This window comes from Enhydra lutris, unplaced genomic scaffold, assembly GCF_002288905.1.
Source record: "Enhydra lutris kenyoni isolate GAN:26980312 unplaced genomic scaffold, ASM228890v2 scaffoldscaffold86, whole genome shotgun sequence".
Classification (NCBI taxonomy): Eukaryota; Metazoa; Chordata; class Mammalia; order Carnivora; family Mustelidae; genus Enhydra; species Enhydra lutris.
In genome coordinates, this window is record NW_019154170.1 from 3,556,004 (window position 1) to 3,576,219 (window position 20,216).

At 63.2% G+C, this 20,216-nt stretch overlaps 1 protein-coding gene across 1 annotated transcript; it reads left to right on the forward strand.

Moving 5' to 3' along the window:
• Nucleotides 1–281: 281 nt before the first annotated feature.
• Nucleotides 282–13,327, forward strand: LOC111161839 (death associated protein kinase 3). The gene is made up of 9 exons (XM_022525846.1): nt 282–331; nt 1,223–1,362; nt 6,004–6,364; nt 6,522–6,651; nt 6,908–6,956; nt 7,785–7,811; nt 10,420–10,572; nt 11,269–11,314; nt 11,672–13,327. Exons 2-9 carry the CDS (start codon nt 1,301–1,303, stop codon nt 12,206–12,208), a joined length of 1,365 nt encoding a protein of 454 aa, XP_022381554.1. The 5' UTR covers nt 282–331; nt 1,223–1,300; the 3' UTR covers nt 12,209–13,327.
• Nucleotides 13,328–20,216: the final 6,889 nt, after the last annotated feature.

Below are 20,216 nucleotides of genomic sequence, written 5' to 3' on the forward strand. Positions count from 1 at the left end.
ATCGGCGGCATGAAGGCGAGCCTGCCGGCCAGTGGCGATACATCATCTGGATTCGGAGGACCGGACGCCAGCGGGCTGGGCCTGGAGCAGGCCGGGGGCGGGGCGTCGCGAGTGGCGGGGGCGCAGACCAATGGGCGGCTGGGTCCGCCTTCAGGGGGCGGGCCCTTGCTGACGCGATGACGTCGACGCAGGTCGGCGCGTCCCGGCGGCCGAGGCGGCGGGGCTGGAGAGGGTGGCGGTGGCCAGCGCGGCAGAGGGCCGGCGGGGGCGCGGGGCCGCGGGGCCGCGGACGGTGCGAAGCGGGCTGGACCCTTGGCTGACGGCGGGCGGGGTAGGCAGAGGCGGCGATTCGGGGGCGCGGGGGGACGCTCGGAGACCTCTGGGACGAGCCGTCAGGAGAAGGGGCTGGGTCGGGGCTTGCGAGGGGCGTGGCGGCCTTGGGGACGCTCGAACCCGGACTCTGGGGCTTGGGGATCCCTGGAGGGGCCTGTAGGGGGGCCATCGGGGTGCACCCGGAGCTTGACCGAAGTCGGGGAGAGGGCAATGGAGGAGACTCTGAGATGCGACCCTTTGCGGGTTGGGGAGACGGGGTGCGGGCCTCTGCAGGGGTGCCATGGAGGAGCGGGGAAGCGGTTAGTGTTGCCGGACGGCGGAGGTCAGGGGGAGGCGGCCGTGGGTAGGGCGCTGGCGGGCGCTTGGAAGCCATTGTTCAGCTCCCGGAGGAATTGAGCGCAGCGCTGAGGAGGGTGTTAAGAGATGTGCGGAGGTCGGGGGCTTGTGGGGGTAATGGGTGAGGACAGGAGGCGTTCAGGTCGCCGGTGGGCAGGGAGGTGGGGGTGTGGGTGCAACGACTTAGCAAGTTGGACCGGCCTGAGGGAGCCCCGGGGTTTGGGGGTGTGCAGAGCCGCGGGGGGGTGGCGGTGACTTGCAGGAATGTGGGTGGGGAGAGTCAGAGAAGGGCTGGGACAGTGTGTGGGGAGTCAGAGGTGTGGGCCTGGGACAGTTTTGGGGCCAAGCGGGCACAGTGGGGCTGGCAGCGACCTTGCAGGTGGTGTGATTTCCAGGGGAGATAACAGGAACAGACCGGCCGTCCGCATGCATGTGCCCTTTATGAGGAGCTGGAACTTCGTCTGGGGGCAGGGTGGGGGTTGGGAGGTCGCGCCATGCAGCTAAGAGTAGTAGCTGACGTCTCACTTCTTCCCTATTTCCCTTTCTCCTCCAGGGTCACAGCGAGGGGACGCCCTGAGGTCCTGTCTCCAGCCTCGAGCGAGGGAAGACCTCGGAAGGCAGATCGCCCACCATGTCCACGTTCAGGCAGGAAGACGTGGAGGACTACTATGAGATGGGGGAGGAGCTGGGCAGGTGAGCGGGACTGGCCGCTGGGGCTCCGGGGGTGGGAGAGGGGCGCTGTGGGGTTTCCGGAGAGTGTCCCCGCCGGTCCTTCATCCTCCTCTCCAGGAGGGAAGGAGTCAGTGGCATGTGCTGGCCCGAGGAGTGTAGGCATTGGGGTCAGGTGGCCCTGTCCCCTCATTGTGACTCTGACCTTCTCTGTGCGTTTCCTTTGGGGAAGAGTCGAATTGAGTGCTCGGAGCACCTGCCAGAGTTCCTGCCCTGTGGCGTGAGCGCTGTGGTGGTGGCAGTCAGTGTCTGTTGGTCTGTCCTTCCGTTTAATCCTCTCTCGGGAGAGGCGATGGATTTTCACGCACGTTTGTAGGAGAAGCCTCCTATCCCGACCCACGTTCCTGCCAACAGTTTAGCATTCTTGTGGGAAAGAGCGGAGGTTTCCCGTTCCAGCCCGGCAGCTGATTTCCTGTCTGGCGGGGCCTCGAGTGTCCCCCAAGAACAGGCTCTCAGATTAGCTGGGCGCCATCCTTCCCCTCCCGCCCCCGCAGCCTCAGACCTTATTTGGTTGAGTTCAGAGCTACCAGCCCCATGATGTCACCAAAATGGAATGTAAGTAACTGAGTCGTGCCTCACGCCTGGGCTGAGAAAGTGTTTCAGGCTCATTTGGGATTCTGAAGTCCCTCCTTCAGGAATTTCCTTCATAGAGTTGTAGAGAACGTACCCCCACTCCTTCTCCCTAACCTCCCTCCCCCAACCTCGCGTTTTATTCTTGGAAATGCGTTAGGTCCTCCCGCTGAGGGTGGCTTGGCCAGAGTCAGCCAAGTGTCCCCTGTATGTTCTCCTTCATCCCCCGATCCCACCGTTAGGAATTGATTCCGCGGGAATGTGTACACGGGCAGACTCGGTGACCTGAGAGCGGGGCTGCTGTAATCATTGTAAGGATTGTACGGGAAGCCTCGTCAGTGGTCCTCCCAGCCCCACTGCCTCTCTGGAGTACCACGCAGTCATCCCAACGAGCCAGGCAGCAGCCCGTATAATGTTCGCCGCCTCAGAAGTAGCTGGGTCCATTTTAATAATTAATATGTTTAATTTAACCCAATGGATTGGACAGTTACCACCTTGCTTGTAATCATAACAAAAATCACAGGTGGAAAAATTTACCGCCTTTTCTGGATAGGAAGCCTCTTTAACCTGGTTGTGATACACACGCCCAGCGCGTCTCGGTTCGGACTGGCGTGCGGGCCGCGGCGTGGCCGGTGGCTGTCGTCTTGGACGGCACGGCTCCATCCGACGACCCTCAGCGCGCTGGGAGATCTGAGGACACCGCGCGCCGGCCGCAGTTTGCATGAGTTAGAGGTGTCGTTTGCTCGTCCCGACTTCCATCTTTCTGTAACTTCCGTTCACCTGCGAAGGGATCTGCAAGGCAGGTGCGCTGGCCCTCAGTCTTACAGAGAAGCAGAGGCCGAGAGGAGGGGAGCAGCTTGCCTCATGGCCGCGTGGGATTCCGGCCTTGACACCGAGCCCTGCTGGCCGCGAAGCCGGGTATGCTGGGACCCAGAGGTGCAGGATTCTTTCTTCTGGTTCAGCTTCGCACCGATGGTGTCGGGAAATGTCAGTCTGGGGGTCGGCAAGGGTGGGCTCTGCTCTGGCTTCTGCTTCATGGAGTGGCGTGTGCCTCTGTGTGGACTTGGGCTGCCACAGCTGAGTACTGTGGGCGGCGGCAGGGGGGGTAGAGGTGGGGGGTGGGAGGCGGCTTTGAACAGCACAAGTGCTTGCTCTCCCAGGCCTAGAGGCGGGAGGTCCAAGCTCAAGGTGTCGGCGGGGCTGACTTCTCCTGAGGTGCCTGTCCTTGGCGTGCAGCTGATGACCGTCTTCTCCCCGTAGCCTTACAAGGCTGTCTGTCTGCGTCTGTGTGTCCTACTCTGCTCTTCTGAGGACACGGGTCAGATTGGATCCGGCCCATGCCTGTGAGCTCACTTGGACGGAATCACCTCCTGAAGGCCCTGACTCCGGATAGACCCGCTCTGAGGAGCTGGGGTTTGACTTCGGCACGGATTTTGGGGGGACCCAGTTCGGCCTGTAATGGCATCTTTTTGCCTGTTCCTGTGAGCCCTGCCTCACTCCTCTTTGTCTGTCAGTTCAGCTTGGAATCAAGCGGGGAAAACGGTCCTTACATTTGAAAACGAGGCCCCACGTCAGCACTTAGCCCAGCGCCGTTGGCGCAAGGTGAACGTTTGGAATTCGGTGTCATTCCCATCGGGGATTTGTTGTGGGACCGGACGTGGGCCTGGAAGAAGGAGCTTGGCTGGTGCAGGCAGAAGAGAGGGGAAGGCGTTGCGGGTGGGGCAGAGTTCGTGGAGACTGGAGGGGGCAGGAGCGCAACGTGTCCGGGGGACTGTCGCGGCAGGTTCAGGAGGCAGGGGGGCTGGACCTGACCAGGGACGCTGCTGTTCTGGGCAGGCCTATGCGCTTGGCTTTTGGGTTAGCGTTTGAGTCTCCTGTCACTGCTGTCCCTGATCACCACAGTTCAGCGGCCTAGAGGGATGTGAATTACGTGAAAGGTCTGGGAGCCTGGAGTCTAAAACAGACCTGTAGGGCTGCTCCCCCAAGGCCCCAGGGAGCGCCCCTCCATCCTTCGCGCCAGCAGCGGGGGGTCTGCCCATCTCTGGGACTCCCACCCTTTGCCTCCCTCTCGTGAAGACCTCGTGAGGATGCTGGGGCCCCCGGGAACCCAGGGTCACCCCCACTCCGAGGCTTGACTTTATCCAGCTACAAGGGCCCTTTTACCAGGAGCGGAGGTCTGTGGACAGGTTCTGGGTTCCCCGACGGGCATCTTGGAGGGTACTTGGCTGAGCCCATGGTGTTAGTGATGATTTTCCGCCTCCCACCTGCCCAGCTTCAATGTGCCCTGTCTTCCGACCGAGCGTGGGTAGAGCACATCTCCGTGGGCATGTGGGTCCGTCCACTTAGCAGCAAACCCCGCTAGGTCCCTTTGCCAACAGCCCGCCTGTCTCTATCCTCTGCGCCCTCCCCCTCGTTTCCCCGAGATGTCACGTGTCTCTTCTCTGGACCCCCGGTGGCACCTTGAGGTCTCCGTCAGGAGCCTGTGCCTTGTCTTACACTTGGTCCCCGTGGAGTCAGCAGATCTGTGGCCTGGGGGCAAATCCGGCCCCAGCCCAGTGTGGGCCTGTCTGCCTCTGAACCTCGAATGCCTTTTTATTTTTTTAAAAGGTTGTAAAAACACACAAAAAATATGACAGAAACCACATGGCCCATAAGGCTAAAAATATTTACTGTCTGGCCTTTTTCAGCCAGCTCTTGAGTTACAGTCAGTTAATACAACTAAGTTCCTGGACAGCAGAGGAACTTGGACATCGGACAGCTCCCTAGAGCGCAGTAAATAGGATTTCTCTTCAATCACCGGTGTCTTGAGCTCTCGTCCACGTGCTGCACGGTTCACCCATTTACAGCCTGCAAGTCAGTGATCTTGAGTGTGTGTACAAGGTTTTGCTCTTGTCACCCTGAATAATTGCAGAACATTCCATCACCCAAAAGCAGTCCCATCCCCATTAGCTGTCACCTCCCCTCCCCCAGTCCCCGGCTCCTACGAGCTCCTTCCCATCCCTGGAGGAACCTGGTCTGGGCGTGTCACCCACGTGGACTCACACCCCGCGTGGCCATCTGTGTCTGGTTCCCTCCCTGCACGTCGTGGGCTTGGGGTCCGTCCCCGGGGCAGCGCGTGGGGGCCTCGCTCCTGTCTGTGGCTGAGGGACGCTCCTACACACGGGGGACACGTTGTATTTGTCTGTCGGTGGCCGTCTGGCTGTTTCCCCCTTGAGGCTGCTGGGGATCGTGCTGACTGAGGATTTTCGTAGAAGCTTCCCTGTGGATTTCTGTTGCCATTTCTCTTGTGTGGACACTGGAAGGACTTGCAGAGGCGTGCGGAAATGGTGTCTGAGCTTCTGTTTCCATGGGCGCGGGCTCTGGCCCCGTCAGTTCGAAAACGTGTGTTGCTCTTACGCGGCCAGTTGCATGAGAAGCCCCTTTGAAGTTAGCGACTTTTAAATTTTTTTCTCAGGCTTTTATTTTATTTATTTTTAAAGATTTTTATTTATTTATTTGACAGAGATCACAAGTAGGCAGTGAGGCAGGCAGAGCGAGAGGAGGAAGCAGGCTCCCCGCTGAGCAGAGAGCCCAATGCGGGGCTCGATCCCAGGACCCTGAGATCATGACCTGAGCCGAAGGCAGAGGCTTAACCCACTGAGCCACCCAGGCGCCCCTCTTAGGTTTTTAAATATGATGAAATAGACTGTGGAAAACCGAATCAGTGTAGAATTACGCCCCACCGCTCAGCCCCCTCCTCCGAGCAGATGGTGAGTGGGGTGCCCCGCCCCGCCCCCGGCCCGCTGCACGTGAGCAACACTTCCTGGCAGCTGCGGGCCGCGTGGGGTCCCACCAGCCCCGGGAGGAACTCGGTTCCCGTCCGTGAACGCGCGGCCGCTTCCCTGCTCTCAGCCGGGCAGAGCTGCCAGGGCTGCTTTGGACCCACCCAGCGGCTCACCTGCCGCCTGACCTCCCGGGGCTGGGGTGGGTGCTGGGAGGTGCTGTCCCCGAAGCCGCGGCCCCTGCGAAGCCCCGCTCGCCGCTCTGTCCCCGCAGCGGCCAGTTTGCCATCGTGCGGAAGTGCCGGCAGAAGGGCACCGGCAAGGAGTACGCGGCCAAGTTCATCAAGAAGCGTCGCCTGTCGTCCAGCCGGCGGGGGGTCAGCCGGGAGGAGATCGAGCGGGAGGTCAATATCCTGCGGGAGATCCGGCACCCCAACATCATCACGCTGCACGACATCTTCGAGAACAAGACGGACGTGGTGCTCATCCTGGAGCTGGTCTCGGGCGGGGAGCTCTTCGACTTCCTGGCCGAGAAGGAGTCGCTGACAGAGGACGAGGCCACGCAGTTCCTCAAGCAGATCCTGGACGGCGTCCACTACCTGCACTCCAAGCGCATTGCCCACTTCGACCTCAAGGTGGGCGGGCCCCGGTGGGGTGGAGGGTCTAGGGAGCCGGTCCGGCCTTTACGGCGCTGAGCGCGGGCCGGTGACCTCTGGGGGGTCCTGGGGGCGATCCGGGGCTGTCCCGGGGACGCTGGGCCGGCAGAGCCACTGAGTCCCGCTTCACCCGCAGCCAGAAAACATCATGCTGCTGGACAAGAACGTGCCCAACCCGCGGATCAAGCTCATTGACTTCGGCATCGCCCACAAGATCGAGGCGGGGAATGAGTTCAAGAACATCTTCGGCACCCCCGAGTTCGTGGGTGCGGCTCTACGCGGCGCCTTGGGCGGGGTTTATGGGGTGTTTGAGGATCCCAGGCCCCTGGGTGTCTGGCCCACACGCCCCGGTGTCCTCTCTTGAGTCCTGGTGTCCCGCAGGTGGCAGCCAGGCCTTCCTGCCCTGGAGCCACCCTGCCCCTCCCCCCAGGTGGGCTGTGCCTCTCCCCGTGACTGTGTCCCCCTAGCTGCCTCCCACGTGCCAGCGTCTGACCCTGCCCCTCCGTCTCCCTGTCCCTGCAGCTCCGGAGATTGTCAACTATGAGCCCCTGGGTCTGGAGGCAGACATGTGGTGAGTGGCGGGGGGTGGTGGGGCCAGGCTGCCTGGCATGTAGCCCCATTACTCCTTAGGGAGTCCCCTGGCCATCGTGGGAGCTGCCAGGATGTAGCCGCAGGCTGGGATGTGGTCCATCCGCCTGGTTGGGTGCTGTTGGGTGTGGGCAGGACCCATCATTGCCTTAGAACAGGGACCCATGAGCTAGAGCCGCTTCGTGAGCTCAGAATAGCGTTCTGGTTTTCAGGTGGTCTGTGTTTCTTAAAGATTTTATTTATTATTTGACAGAGAGAGAGGGAGGGAGAGAGGGAGAGCACAAGCAGGGGGAGCGGCAGAGGGAGAAGCAGACTCCCCGCTGAGCAGGGAGCCCGATGCAGGGCTTTATCCCAGGACCCTGCGATCACCACCTGACGAAGGCAGACATTTAACTGAGATCCCCAGGCGCCCCTTTTAAGGTGTTGTTAACACAGACAAGTAACAGAGACTGGGACCCACAGAGCAAGAAACAGTCGCCTTCCCACCCTTTGTAGGAAGGGTTCGCCAGCCTCCCTTCGAGTGCAGCGGGCATCAGAGCCCCGCAGCGGCCCCAGCCCCACCCCTGTCTGGTTGGAGCTTTGATAGGTGGGTGTGGCCTGTCCAGGGCGAGTGCCCCATCCCAAGACCCCCGGAGCCAAGGCAGGGAGGCCCTTAGCAGAGGCCGTACAGGCCCTGGAAGGAGAGCAGGCCATGGCCTCTTGGTTCCCCCGCCGGGCTCCAGACCCCCGGCCAGTTAGAGATTCGGGAATTGGGGTGCTCCCCACCCCACACCATGGAGCTGACCGTTCTTTTCTTGTGCGTCTCCTCCAGGAGCATTGGCGTCATCACCTACATCCTGTGAGTGTCTGCTGGTGCCTCCCGTGCGCGCGGGCCTGCCGGGTGCCTCCCGTGCGCGCTGGGCCTGCCGGGTGCCTCCTGTGCGCGCGGCCTGCCGGGTGCCTCCTGTGCGCGCGGGCCTGCCGGGTGCCTCCTGTGCGCGCGGCCTGCCGGGTGCCTCCTGTGCGCGCGGGCCTGCCGGGTGCCTCCTGTGCGCGCGGCCTGCCGGGTGCCTCCTGTGCGCGCTGGCCTGCCGGGTGCCTCCTGTGCGCGCGGGCCTGCCGGGTGCCTCCTGTGCGCGCGGGCCTGCCTGGTGCCTCCTGTGCGCGCTGGCCTGCTGGGTCAGAGCGCCTTCTGGGCAGGGACAGGGACCAGGAGCTCTGACCCTCTGCAGTGCTCCGTGAACTTGGTGGCTGGGTGGGTGGGAGGATGGGCGGGAGGATGGGTGGGAGGATGGGTGGGAGGTTGGGCGGGATGTTGGGCGGGAGGATGGGTGGGAGGTTGGGCGGGATGTTGGGCGGGAGGTTGGGCGGGAGGATGGGTGGGAGGTTGGGCGGGAGGATGGGCGGGAGGTTGGGCGGGAGGTTGGGCGGGAGAATGGGTGGGAGGTTGGGCGGGAGGATAGGTGGGAGGATGAGTGGGAGGATGGATGAATTCGGGGAGGAGGGAAAGACGGTTCCTGTCTCGGGCTCCTGAAGAGCCCTGCCCTGTGCGGTGGGGATTTCTCTGGCCTCATTCCCTGGGGCGCCACGATTGGACTGTTCCTCACTCCCGTCCCCGTGTCAGACAGGCCCCCACTGCTATTTTTTTTTTTTTTTAAGAATTTATTTATTTATTTGACAGAGATCACAAGTAGGCAGAGAGGCAGGCAGAGAGAGAGGAAGAAGCAGGCTCCCCGCTGAGCAGAGAGCCCGATGTGGGGCTCGATCCCAGGACCCTGGGATCATGACCTGAGCTGAAGGCAGAGGCTTTAACCCACTGAGCCACCCAGGCGCCCCTCCCCACTGCTTTTTCTTCCCTTGTCAAGGTCAGGTGGCTCGGCGATGCACCCTGAAGGTTTCTTGAGCTGGGTTTTTAAATAGTTTCCGGTTAGTTTTTGTTTTTAAAGATCGGAGTTAAGTTTAGACTTAGGGAGGAGCTGCAAAGACCGTGCAGCGTTTCCGGGCCCCTCACCAGCTTCCCCTGACGTTCGTGCCTTAGAGAGTGTTTGTCAACTCCAAGAGATGCGCCAGGACACCACCAGCAGGCAGACTCCCGGGGTTGTCCCGCTCTTGTCTCTTTGTGGTCCAGGACCCCGCGCAGGACCGAGGCGCCCATCTTCGCTCGGTTCTGGTCCCGTCTGCCTGGAGGTGGCTCAGGGCTTGTCCCGCTTCCGCTGCCAGCCACAGGCTGGGTGTCTGCGCAGAGGCCCCCGTGACCCCCCTCGGCCAGGAGAGCTGCTGGAGCGGCTCTCAGAACTCAGGACCGCTTACTGGTACCAGTTGGTTACGAAGGCCGCAGATCGGGTCAGATGGCCTGATGAGGCGTGTAGGGCGAGGTCTGGGGGGCTCCGAGCGCAGCAGCTTCTGTCTCCATGGACTTGGGGGTGCGCTCTCTTCTCCACACGCGGAGGCGTTCCCCGCCTGGAAACTCAGAGCCCTTTCATCGAGGGATTTCACGGAAGTTCTGTGGTGTAGGCCCAAGTGATTGAATTGTCGGTGATGAGCTCCATCTCCAGCCCCTCTGCCTGCCCCAGAGGTCAGGCGTGGGGCGGGTGGATTCACCCTGCTAGCCCCAGGGATGCTGCTCGCCACCGGCCCCAGCCCGGGGCATCTGCGCTCTTCTAAAAGGTTGAAAGGGGCTTGTGATGGACGGCGAAGGGCTCTTCTCACCTTAGCACCATGCTAAGAAACCGAGGCTAGAGACCAGATACCCTCACAGATGCTGCCGCTTTCTGAGTTTTTAGCATTTAAGAAAGTACAAGGCCAGAGTGCCTGGGTGACTCCATGGGTTAAAGCCTCTGCCTTCGGCTCAGATCATGATCCCAGGGTCCTGGGATCGAGCCCCACATCGGGCTCTCTGCTCAGCGGGGAGCCTGCTTCCTCCTCTCTCTCTGCCTGCCTCTCTGCCTACTTGTGATCTCTGTCAAATAAATAAATAAAATCTTTAAAAAAAAAAAGAAAGAAAGAAAATACGAGGCCCGTGGGAGCTCCGTGTCCAAGGACGGGGGTGAGAACCAGAAGTGTATTCCCCACTCTGTGTCACGGCCCTGCCAGCGCAGCAGCTCTGAATGGCACACGATGTCCTTGTGTCCTGCTGGGGACGTGCACCCTGCCCGGGGGCTGGCGTGGTGTCGGCCTGGACACCCTCCTGGGAAGTTGCCGGCTTTCCTTCTGGAATCGCTAAACGTTTGGCCCAGATGCTTCCAGCTTCGTTAGAGACTTTGGTCCCCTCTTCTGTGCCCATCAGTGTCTGAGTGTGACGTCCTCGTGCTTTCCAGTGGGAGGCTGGGGGCTGGTTGGGGCAGGTTCCGGGGGCATGCAGGTGCATCAGGGAGCCCAGGGCCCAGCTTCCGCTTGCCTCTGCGTCTGGGCCCCGAGGTGGCAGGGAGCGAGCGCCGGGGATGCTGAGCCCTGTGTCCACCTTCCAGTCTGAGCGGCGCCTCCCCGTTCCTGGGTGAGACGAAGCAGGAGACCCTGACCAACATCTCGGCTGTGAACTACGACTTCGACGAGGAATACTTCAGCAACACCAGCGAGCTGGCCAAGGACTTCATCCGCCGACTGCTCGTCAAAGACCCCAAGTAGGAACGCCAGGCGGGGGCGGGGGGAGCTGGCAGGAAAGGCCAGCTGGTCCCCCGCGAGCATGTCTCTCCGTGCTGTCCCCTCTGTGTAACTGGGAGTTGGGGACAGCACAGACGGTTAGCCGGGCTCCCGCTGTGTCTTTCAGAGCCGTTCATTCCTTGCTGACGTTTAAGATAGTTTTCGTGTGACATTCCAGATTTCTGGGTACTTCTCCCAGGGAAATCTAAAACATGGGGTGTCACGGAGCTCTCGTTCATGGTGAGGGGCTCGCGTTGCCCCCCAGCATGGGCGCTCATTCCTGGCGTCTGCCTGGTCCCTCCTGTGGGCGCCTGAGTTGGCGAGACCCAGCGTTCGGTCTCACCGCCGTTCACAAAACCCCTCAGAAAGCACGGGAGACCCCAGGGCCTGCGCCCCCACTGGCCCCTTCATGGGCTCCTTGCTGGCTGAGCGGAGCAGACACGCTGGAGGGCACAGGTCGTTTCAAGGGCATTTTGGGGACATGTCCCCAGGCTGAAGGGGAGTCCCGGGGGGGTCCGTGTGTAGGGAGTCGTCTGAGGTGGGGATGGAAAACAGCGATGCGGAGGAGAATCTGGAAAATCCCTTCCCTGTTCCTGTCTCCCCATCAGCCTTGTGGGAGAGTAGGGCACATGGCCTGCGTAGCACTAACCAGGGCATGGGGCGGGGGGCTCTTCCAGGAGAAGAATGACCATCGCCCAGAGCCTGGAGCATTCCTGGATCAAGGTGAGGTGGCTGGGGCAGCTCCCACTCAAGGACAGTGTGTGTGACAAGGTCTCTGTCCCGGGAGGGTCCCCAGAGCGCGTGGCCTGGGTGGTAGCAGGTGTGCACTGTGTGCCGTGGTGGTATTGGAGCCCTACCCCCTAGGAGGCCCGGGCTGGCTCTTTACCCCCTCTGCACATAGCTGGGCTCCCTCCCACAGAAACTTCCAGAATGGGCAGGAGTGGCACCTTCTGAAAAGGGCCAGAGGGTCTGGCTCTGGCGTGACCACTGAGCTCTGCCGTCCTAGCGGGAGGCTGGGGGACCCTCGGAGGCCGCCCGGCCCGGAGGCCCCACTCCAGGTGCCCGTCTCTCTCCCTGCAGGCGATCCGGCGGCGGAATGTGCGGCGCGAGGACAGCGGCCGGAAGCCCGAGCGGCGGCGCCTGAAGACAGCTCGGCTCAAGGAGTACACCATCAAGTCGCACTCCAGCATGCCCCCCAACAACACCTACGTCAACTTTGAGCGCTTCTCCAAGGTGCTGGAGGAGGTGGCGGCGGCCGAGGAGGGCCTGCGGGGGCTGGAGCACAGCCGGCGCCTCTGCCATGAGGACATCGAGGCTCTGACGGCCATCTACGAGGAGAAGGAGGCCTGGTACCGGGAGGAGAACGAGAGCATCGGCCAGGACCTGCGGCGGCTGCGGCAGGAGCTGCACAAGACCGAGGCGCTGCAGCGGCAGGCCCAGGAGGAGGCCAAGGGCGCCCTGCTGGGGGCCAGCGGGCTCAAGCGCCGCTTCAGCCGCCTCGAGAACCGCTACGAGGCCCTGGCGAAGCAGGTGGCCTCCGAGATGCGCTTCGTGCAGGATCTGGTGCGGGCCATGGAGCAGGAGAAGCTGCAGGGCGTAGAGTGCAGCCTCCGCTAGGGCGGCGGGGCGGGGCGGGGGGCAGTTGGTTGCGCTGGGCTGGGACGCGCTCGGGGGGGTCGGGAACCTGAAGCCACTCGGCTCCTCTGTCCCGAGGCTCTGGCATCTTGGGGGGCTTCTGGGGCGGCATCACCCGGGGAACTCTGGGCTCTGCGAGCGCTTGGCCGGTGGGGGGCGGCCTCCGTGGGCCCGGCCTGTGCCGGGCGCTTTGCAGAGGGCCTGGGGCTTGGAGCGGCCTCACTCCGGCGGGGCCTCAGTTGCCTCTGCTGGACACCAGGCGGGAGGCAGCTCCCGCGGGGGCTGCGGGGGTGGCGGGTTCTGGCCCTGCTGTCCCCATCCCCTATCCTCACTGTGCCCCCTCGGCCCTGAGCTGGCACCAGGGCCCGCGGAGGGGCCACCGAGGGTGTCTGTGGCCGGGCACCGAGCCCTGGTGCAGAAGCCCATGGAGCCCCGGGCACAGGGTGAGGCGCTGCGCAGCCCCACGCTCCTTTCTGAAGCGCCCACAGCCACGTGCATGCGGATGACACGCCCCGCGCCCGTCTGGCTCCCATCCCCGTTCCAGTGCTGCCTTTTGGACTGTCAGGGTTCACAGTAGCCCGCGTGGAGTCGTCGTCCCCAGGACACTCTGTGAAGGCTCAGTATCCCCTGAGTGCCCGGCCAGCCCCCGCTGCCCCGCGGGTGGAGAAAGCCCCGTGGCCCTGGAGCCCCGAGGGGCTGAGTTGTTGCAGCGGGCGGTGCTGTCGCCCGCCACTAGGTGCCGCCCTCGAGCAGGGTCGAGCCCCCAGGGAAGGGCCTGAGTTCAGGCTGCACCACATCGTGCGTCTGGGCGGCGGTCAGGTTAAGCAAGCCGCCGGTGCAACCCCTCTAGACTGAGAGGCGTTCTCCAGACAGGCCGTCCTGGGCTGAGAGCAGGGAGGGACCAGGCAGGGGGACCGGCCAGGACTGGAGGACCGGCTGTGGGGTCTGGCAGAGCTGTCCTGACTGTGCCTCGGCCTGGCCCCGGGGCTGGGCTGGGAGCCACCCTCCCCGCTCTGCGAGCCCTGCTGTACCCTCCTGCATGTGTCTCCTGCGAGCCGAAGGGAAATAAAGGCCCGCTCCCGACACGCGGCTCTTTGTGCGCCCATGGCCGTGGCTGTGTCCGACTGTGTCTGTCCCTCTGCTCCTGCCCCTGCGCTCGTGGGGCAAAAGAGGGCATCACGGGGGCCCTGATCTTGGGGTTCAGCTGGTCTCACTTCTTCGTGAGGAACCAGAAGTTTCCAGGCAGCCAGGGTGAAGTTGGAAGGGTTTTTTGCCCCTTTGTGCCGCCTCTGGTGCTGCCAGGCCGCACACAGGCTCCACGGCCGTCTTCAGGCCCCCGCGCAGGGGCCACCCCATCTGCTCAGAAGGGGCGGGAACGGTGCCCTGTCGCCCCTGCCGCCGCCAGCCGTCCTTTCATTGTCTCGTTCCATACACCCTGAGCCACATTTCTCCTTGTTTGTCATTTCTTTTTACTTTATTTAAAAAAAAAAAAACAAGAGAGCTGACTTCCCATGATATTTATTCCTTTTACTCTCTTACTGGTTCATAACATCAGGTTTTAGCATTTCAGTAGACTTCAGCTTTCAGGTCTCCTCCATGTCCCTGATGGTCCTTTGCAGCTGGTCTGTCTGCCCAGGACCTGGTCTGCCCCGCACGCGGCACCTGGCCTTCAGGTCCTTTAGGATGACTGAGCCGCAAGTCCGCCTGGGTCACGCTGCAGAGAGCAGCGGGCTGGGCGCAGTGTGTGGGATCCGCTGGCCTCCAGACCCCGGGGGCCCCAGGGATGGGTAGATGGCTCCACCCGGCCGGTGCTGAGCTGGCCTCGCACGTTTTAGGCACCGTGGCGGGCACTGGGTGGCGTTGGCGGGAGGCTGAGACAGTGTCTGTCCTGGTACTGGAGAGGAGGGACTGCTTATCTGTCCAGCTGGTCTAAGACTGGGTGGAAAATGAAATTCACTTGGGACCTACACCCACCCTCTCAGTATGCGGGGCCCGCCATGCTGCAGGCCTAGGTTGCCATCACCTGCTCCGAGGAACGGCGGGTGTCCTTGCTTTGGAAACAGCTCAGCCCTGCCCCTCCTACCTACCGGGTTATCTGGGCAGCTCCACTCAGCCCAGCCCTGGGTTCCTCATTCCAGGATTCGGGGGCCTGGGGAGCCACTCGGGGGTCACAGGGCACCTCGTCGGGGCTCTGGCCGCGCCAGTCCTCAGCAGGAGCTGGTGTCCTTTCGCAGAGCCTGTGGGGCCGATACTGTTACTTACTCTGACTTGGGCCCGCAGACTCGGAGATGGCCCCGTGGGTCTCTGCCCCTTGCTGTCGCCCCTTGAGACCGGGCTGGCCCAGTGGTGGGTTCTAGCCAACAGAGCACCGCCGAGGTGACGGAGGTCACTTCCCTCATCAGGCTCTGTATGACTGTGGCTTCCGTCCTGCCGGCAGGCTCTCCGTGGCCGGCGCTGGTGTAAGGAGCTGTCGGGTCAGAGGCCCGGGTGGCCGGGAGCGGCCAGCAAGGAGTAAAGCCCAGCACCTGCATGAGCGTCCCGGAGGCAGCCCCTCCCCCGGCGGATAGGACTCCGCTCTGGGGGCCCCTGGATCGCGACCTCCCGGACCCGCCAAGCAGAGGACCCGGGTGAGCCACGCCTGGACTCCTGACCACGGGGACCGGACAGCAGGGGCGCTGTTTCCAGCCAGCGTGGGCGGTCCCGGGTCACACGTCCATAGCTGACAGACACACCGAGGAGAGGGGGCTTCAGGCCCCGGTGGGTTTACTGAACAATTCACCTGCCCCTGCCCTTTGAGGCTACGCGGTCTGCTTGCTGATTCTCTGTTTCCTCTTCTTTAAGGGCTGCGACTGGGATGCGCAGTAGTGCTGGGCCGCCCTCCTTCTTCTGCCCCGAGGAGAGTGGCCCCCTGGGCAGCTGCGCACAGCGGGCTCTCCGCCATCTGGTTGGGCCTTGCACGGAGTGGGGGGGGTCACTGTGGCTGTTTGTTGGGGTGGGTTGGGGGCTGGACCGCAGGAGCCACGGATGGCCTTCCTCCACCAGGCAGGAGTGGGCCAGACCTGCAGTGTGTGAAGCTCGCGGGAGGCGAGCGTTTCAAGCTTGTGCTTGACTCAGAGCAAAGCTCCGATTGCCGAGTGACCTCAGGCAGGTTACGGCCTCCTGCAGAAGGCGGCCAGGAGCGGCCTGGCGGGGATTCCTCCTTCCCACCGCCGACACCGTGAGGATCCAGCGGGAGCTGGGGAGGGCCCTGTGGCCATGACGTGTAGCGTTAGCATAGGCATGGAAGCTGCTGGAAGCCGAGTCGGAGCTGGACGAGGCTGCCGCTGCGCGTCCCCAGGGCGGCTCGGGTTCTCCCAGCACGCTTCCCCTGACACCAGCTGCAGAGGGAGCGTGGGCCGGGCACGGGCATCACAGCCATGACGAGAGCCTCGCTGCCGGGTTCCGGAATCGCAGCTCTCACCCAGCGCCCTATGGCTGCGCACGAGTCATTTCACGTCTCCGTGGCTCAGTGTCCCCTTCCGTGAAATGGGCAGAACAGCATCAGCTGCCCCAGGGGTTGGTTTGGAAGATGAAACTCATTGAGAGACGTAAAGTGCCGTCCACACCCTGGTAGTGTTCCGCCTTAGAAAGGAGGGGACACTGACCCCTGCCATGATGCAGAGGGACTCCGAGGACATGGCTCAGACCAGAAGGACACGTCCCGCAGGACCCCACTCCCAGGAGGAGTCCCGTCCACACAGACAGAGGAGAGGGTGGGAGCCAGGGCTGGGGCAGGGGTGGGGAGTCCATGATTCATGGGGACAGAGTCTCCGTGTGGGGAGATGGAAAGTTCTGGAGATAGAGGGTGGGGGTGGCCTCAGGACAGGGTGAGTGTGCTTCCCGCCGCTGAAAATGGGTAAGTTTGTTAACACCTCCCCAACACCTTGCCCTGCACTCCTCTTCTGCCTGGCTGTTCCAGAGTGAGGTCCTTTATAATCAGCAGATAATCTAGGAATTAGATAACCCATGAGCTGTTCTATCAAATTATTGACCCCAAGGAGGGCTGCTGGGAGCCCCAGTTTGAAAACCAGTCAGTCGGAAGTGTAGGAGGCTTGGACTTGGGATGGGGGCAGGTGTGTGGGGCAGAGCCCCGAGCCTGTGGGGTCAGCTCTGACCCCAGGCAGCCCCACACTTGGTGTCAGGAGTGTCGTGGGAGGAGAGAATAGAACGTTCTGTTAGATCCTGGTCAGCCGCAGAGGGACCCCGGGTCCAGTTGACCGAAGGATAATAGGGGGTGGGGGGAGACGCTGGGTGGCTCCTGGGGGTTGAAGTGTGTTACAAACAAAGACAGCAGCTCCTAAATCCTGGGACCTGGGGACGGGACCTCATTTGAAAGCAGGGTGTTCACAGTGGTCATGGGCATAGACGAGGTTGGACAGCAGACCCAGTGACAGGCGTCCTAAGGACGTGAAGGCGATCGTGAGTGGGACGGAGATCGGAGCTGTGCCCGCGTCTGCAGCTGGGGGTGGGGGGTGGGGAGCCAAGGACCTCTGGCCTCAGCAGGGGCTGGTGGGGCAGGAAGGAGGCTCCCCTGGATCCCAGCGGGCCATGTGGCCGGCCCCACCTGTATTTCAGACTTATGACCCCAGAACCGCAGGGGGCCGGGGCGGGGCACCCACGGAGCATCTCGCAAGTGGCCCTGGTGCTGGATTCTCCAGTCGGCTTGTACCGGCCGTTTCCATCCCCCGACTCCCTCAGGCCGGGAGCTGTCGGTGCTGTGATTTCCAGGCTGAGGACACGTCCTCTGCTGGCCCCCAACCGAGCCCCAGCCTTGCCACCCCTGCAGAATTGGGCCCAGCTGGCTCCCACCAGCAGGATGAGGCACGGTGGGCAGCGGGGAGCCCTGCCAGGAAGTCCCCCACAAGGGCAAAAAGCCGCTTGGCCAAGCTGGCGGCCAGCAGAGAAGAGGGTGGAGAGGGGCTGGGACCCAGGGTGAGGCAGAGGAGGGGGTCCCGGGGCCCACGTGGGGCAGATGACTTCAGGGACCCCGTAGGCAGGGGCTTGCACTGCGTTGGTGGGGGGGGACAGTGATGTCTGCAGCTCCCTGCCTTGTGGGCAATCTTGTCTCTTCTTTTGGGCAGTTTTGTCTGGGGAGGGGGCTGTCCCTCTTCGGAAGGCAGTGGGCACAACAGTCCCTCCAGAGCAAGGCAGGCTGGGGCTGGACCTCAGTTGGCTGTGCCTCCCCTTCCCGGAGTGTCCGGAGAGTCCCTGTCCCCTGCTGAGCCTCGGTTCCCAGCTGCCGTGGCTCGAAATGCTGAGGACGAGCAAGCAGCTGTGGGCGGCCACACGGGCAGCCCCGGGGGGGCTTCAGCCAGGCCACGTGTCGTGGATGGTGGAACTCCGGTGGGCATGCAGCGATCTGGCACTGGGAGCGCAGGCTGAGGGGGGCAGAAGTGCGGGCTGTGAGGGGCGCCTGGGTGGCTCAGGGGGTTAAAACCTCTGCCTTCAGCTCGGGTCGTGATCTTGGGGTCCTGGGATCAAGCCCCACGTCGGGCTCTCTGCCCAGCAGGGAGCCTGCTTCCGCCTCTCTGCCTGCCTGTGATCTCCGTCTATCAAATAAATAAATAAAATCTTAAAAAAAAAAAAAGAAGTGCGGGCTGTGGCTGGCTGTTGACCTGTGGGCCAGTGGGTCAGGGAGGGTCTTGGGTTTAAATCTACTCCTTGTCACCCTGTTAGGGTGGGCGTCCCGCTGCGGGGTAGGGGGATAGTGGGCCCAACCCTGGCAGCATTGGATAGTGGGCCGATGAGACCCGAAGCCATATATTCTCCACACATGGAGTCACAGCCTGGGGGAGCAGGAGCCCACAGGCCCCTCAGGCCACGTGGGGGATGCACTCGGGGACAGGGGCAGCGGGAGGTGGGCTCCACAGTCACATGGCAGCGCTGGCCCTGGTTCCCGGGGAGGGTGAGGTTGGCTTGTCGGAGTGATCCCAAGGCTGCAGGGCAGAAGCAGGAGCCGTGACCCGCCCCGGGGAGAGGGCTGGGGGCTCGTCCGTGGCAGGTGCCGTGGGCGGCCCACGTCGCGCAGCCCTCACGCCTGCCCCCCAGCCTGGGACGCGTCCCGCTCTCTGCAGGGCTCCGGGCTGGCGATCGACACACCTCTTCTCTCTGCTGCGCCGTCCGCCCTCCCTCAGGGACCACGGGCCCAACTGTCCTCCGGGGCGGCAGCCAAGGGTGGGCAACAGGGGTGTTGGGGGCTTCGCGAGTCTTGTTAGATCCAGGGGCGGGGAGCCGTCAGGGATGTAGGAATTGGGACCCCATGCTGGGTCCGCCGAGCGCTGCCCCCTCTCCTAGGTCAGTGACCAGCTGCTCGCCCTGTGCCCCGGCCCAGGGGTTGCGAGCAGGTGCGGGGAGAAGGGCTGGGGCGGCCATGTCCACGGAGGCCACGCTCTGGACCACACTGGGTACAGCTGTGGATACCCCGGGCAGCCCCTGGAGAGTCAGCCCCACCCAGCCACCTGCAAAGTGAGCCGCAGGGCAGGGTTCAAGGACCTCACTCGAGGGACATCTGAGACACCAGCTCTGTGGCACTCAGTAGCCCCGGGCGGTTTGGGGGCCTGTCCCCACAGGGAAGAGGGCAGCGAGGAGGAGGAAGAGGAAAGGGGGGGTGACCTTTCTCCCTGATTCTCCTTGTCCTAGACAGGACAGAACCAGGGACTTCCTGTCCCCGGCCGGGAGTCACCAGACGCAGGTGTCTCAGGGCGAGCTGCCCTTGGCGCTGCTTTCCCTCCCGGAGGGAGCTGGAGTTGAGGTCAGGACTTCCTCCCCGGCCCCCCTGCCCACCACCCCTGCCCCCAGGCCCCCTGGTGTCCCCCGCCTGCCCCACCCCCAGGATTTATATGGAGCCAGAGGGGACTTACCCTCCTGGCCTGAGTCAGCTGCTCCGCCCCTGCCGCCCCTCCCCTCCCGGGACTCAGCTGCTCCTAACAGTTTCAAATGCCAGAGAGGCTTAAAGGGGACAGGGAGGTGATGAGGCCATTTCTTGGGCCTCCTGGGTCTCCCCAGAAGGCCCTGGAAGACCTGGGAGTGGGGACTGGGAGGTCGCAGAGGTCATGTGGTCTTCTGTCCCCATCGGCTTGCTCTTATTGCCGGCCCCAGCAGCCCCAAGGACGCCCCTATGGAAGGATGGGGTGCACGGGTGGGGAGCTGTAGGGTGATCGCTCTGGCTCCATGGGGACGGTGGTGGAGTGGGGGTGCCGGCTGAGTGCTCCCTGATGTGAGTGACACACTTGGGGTATCGGGATGTACTAGGATAGAACAGGGGGGCAAGGGCCGGGAGCTGCAGCCGTGGTGGGGGGCATGAGAAAGAACGGCTTTAGGAGGGCCCTCCAGGGACTCTGTCGGGGTCCTGGGAAACCAGAAGACTGGGGGGGGCTCCTCCCAGGGAAAGGGGTACCCAGAAGTGACGGGGTTCTGCCTCTGGCCCCAGGCACAGGGCACTGGAGCCCCAACCTGGCCTGGAGCCCCATCTCCATGTTTTGTGCCTGACCACAGGCAGAAAGCCCACCCCCCGGCCTCAGTTTCCCCTTCTGCAAGAGAGGGATACACTGTACCTGTTGGAGGGGGTGGCATAGAGAGTGACGTGCCCTCCTGAATGCTGGGCAGGGGTCTAGCTGGGGACAGTAGTGTCCCCAAGCTCACAGGATGGCCTGAGGGCGGGCAGGGCTGGAGCTCCTCAGCATGGCCACATGAGACCTCCCTGAGCTCACAGGGGAGGGCAGTGAGGCATGGAGACGGCACGGTCACCTGCCTGGGGACCTCTCAACAGCAGGTGGCCAAGACAGCTGGATTTGGAGCCACACATGCCCGCTCTGGGCTGCCCCAGCTCAGGGTGTCCCGTCCTGGGCCTCGGCAGGGAGACCACTGGACACCGACTGAGGGCTGCACCTGAGGGGTGCCCGGTGGGCACGGGAGGGGAGCGGCGCGTTTGTCTGAGGGTCTGTCCGGGGAA

What these genes read in the sequence shown, in the direction of transcription:
- LOC111161839 (XM_022525846.1), top strand. Translation starts at nt 1,301, where the DNA reads ATGTCCACGTTCAGGCAGGAAGACGTGGAGGACTACTATGAGATGGGG. An exon ending in GGCGTCATCACCTACATCCT is followed by an intron (nt 7,812 to 10,419) that starts GTGAGTGTCTGC and finishes TCCACCTTCCAG; the next exon opens with TCTGAGCGGCGCCTCCCCGT. An exon ending in CTGCTCGTCAAAGACCCCAA is followed by an intron (nt 10,573 to 11,268) that starts GTAGGAACGCCA and finishes GGGCTCTTCCAG; the next exon opens with GAGAAGAATGACCATCGCCC.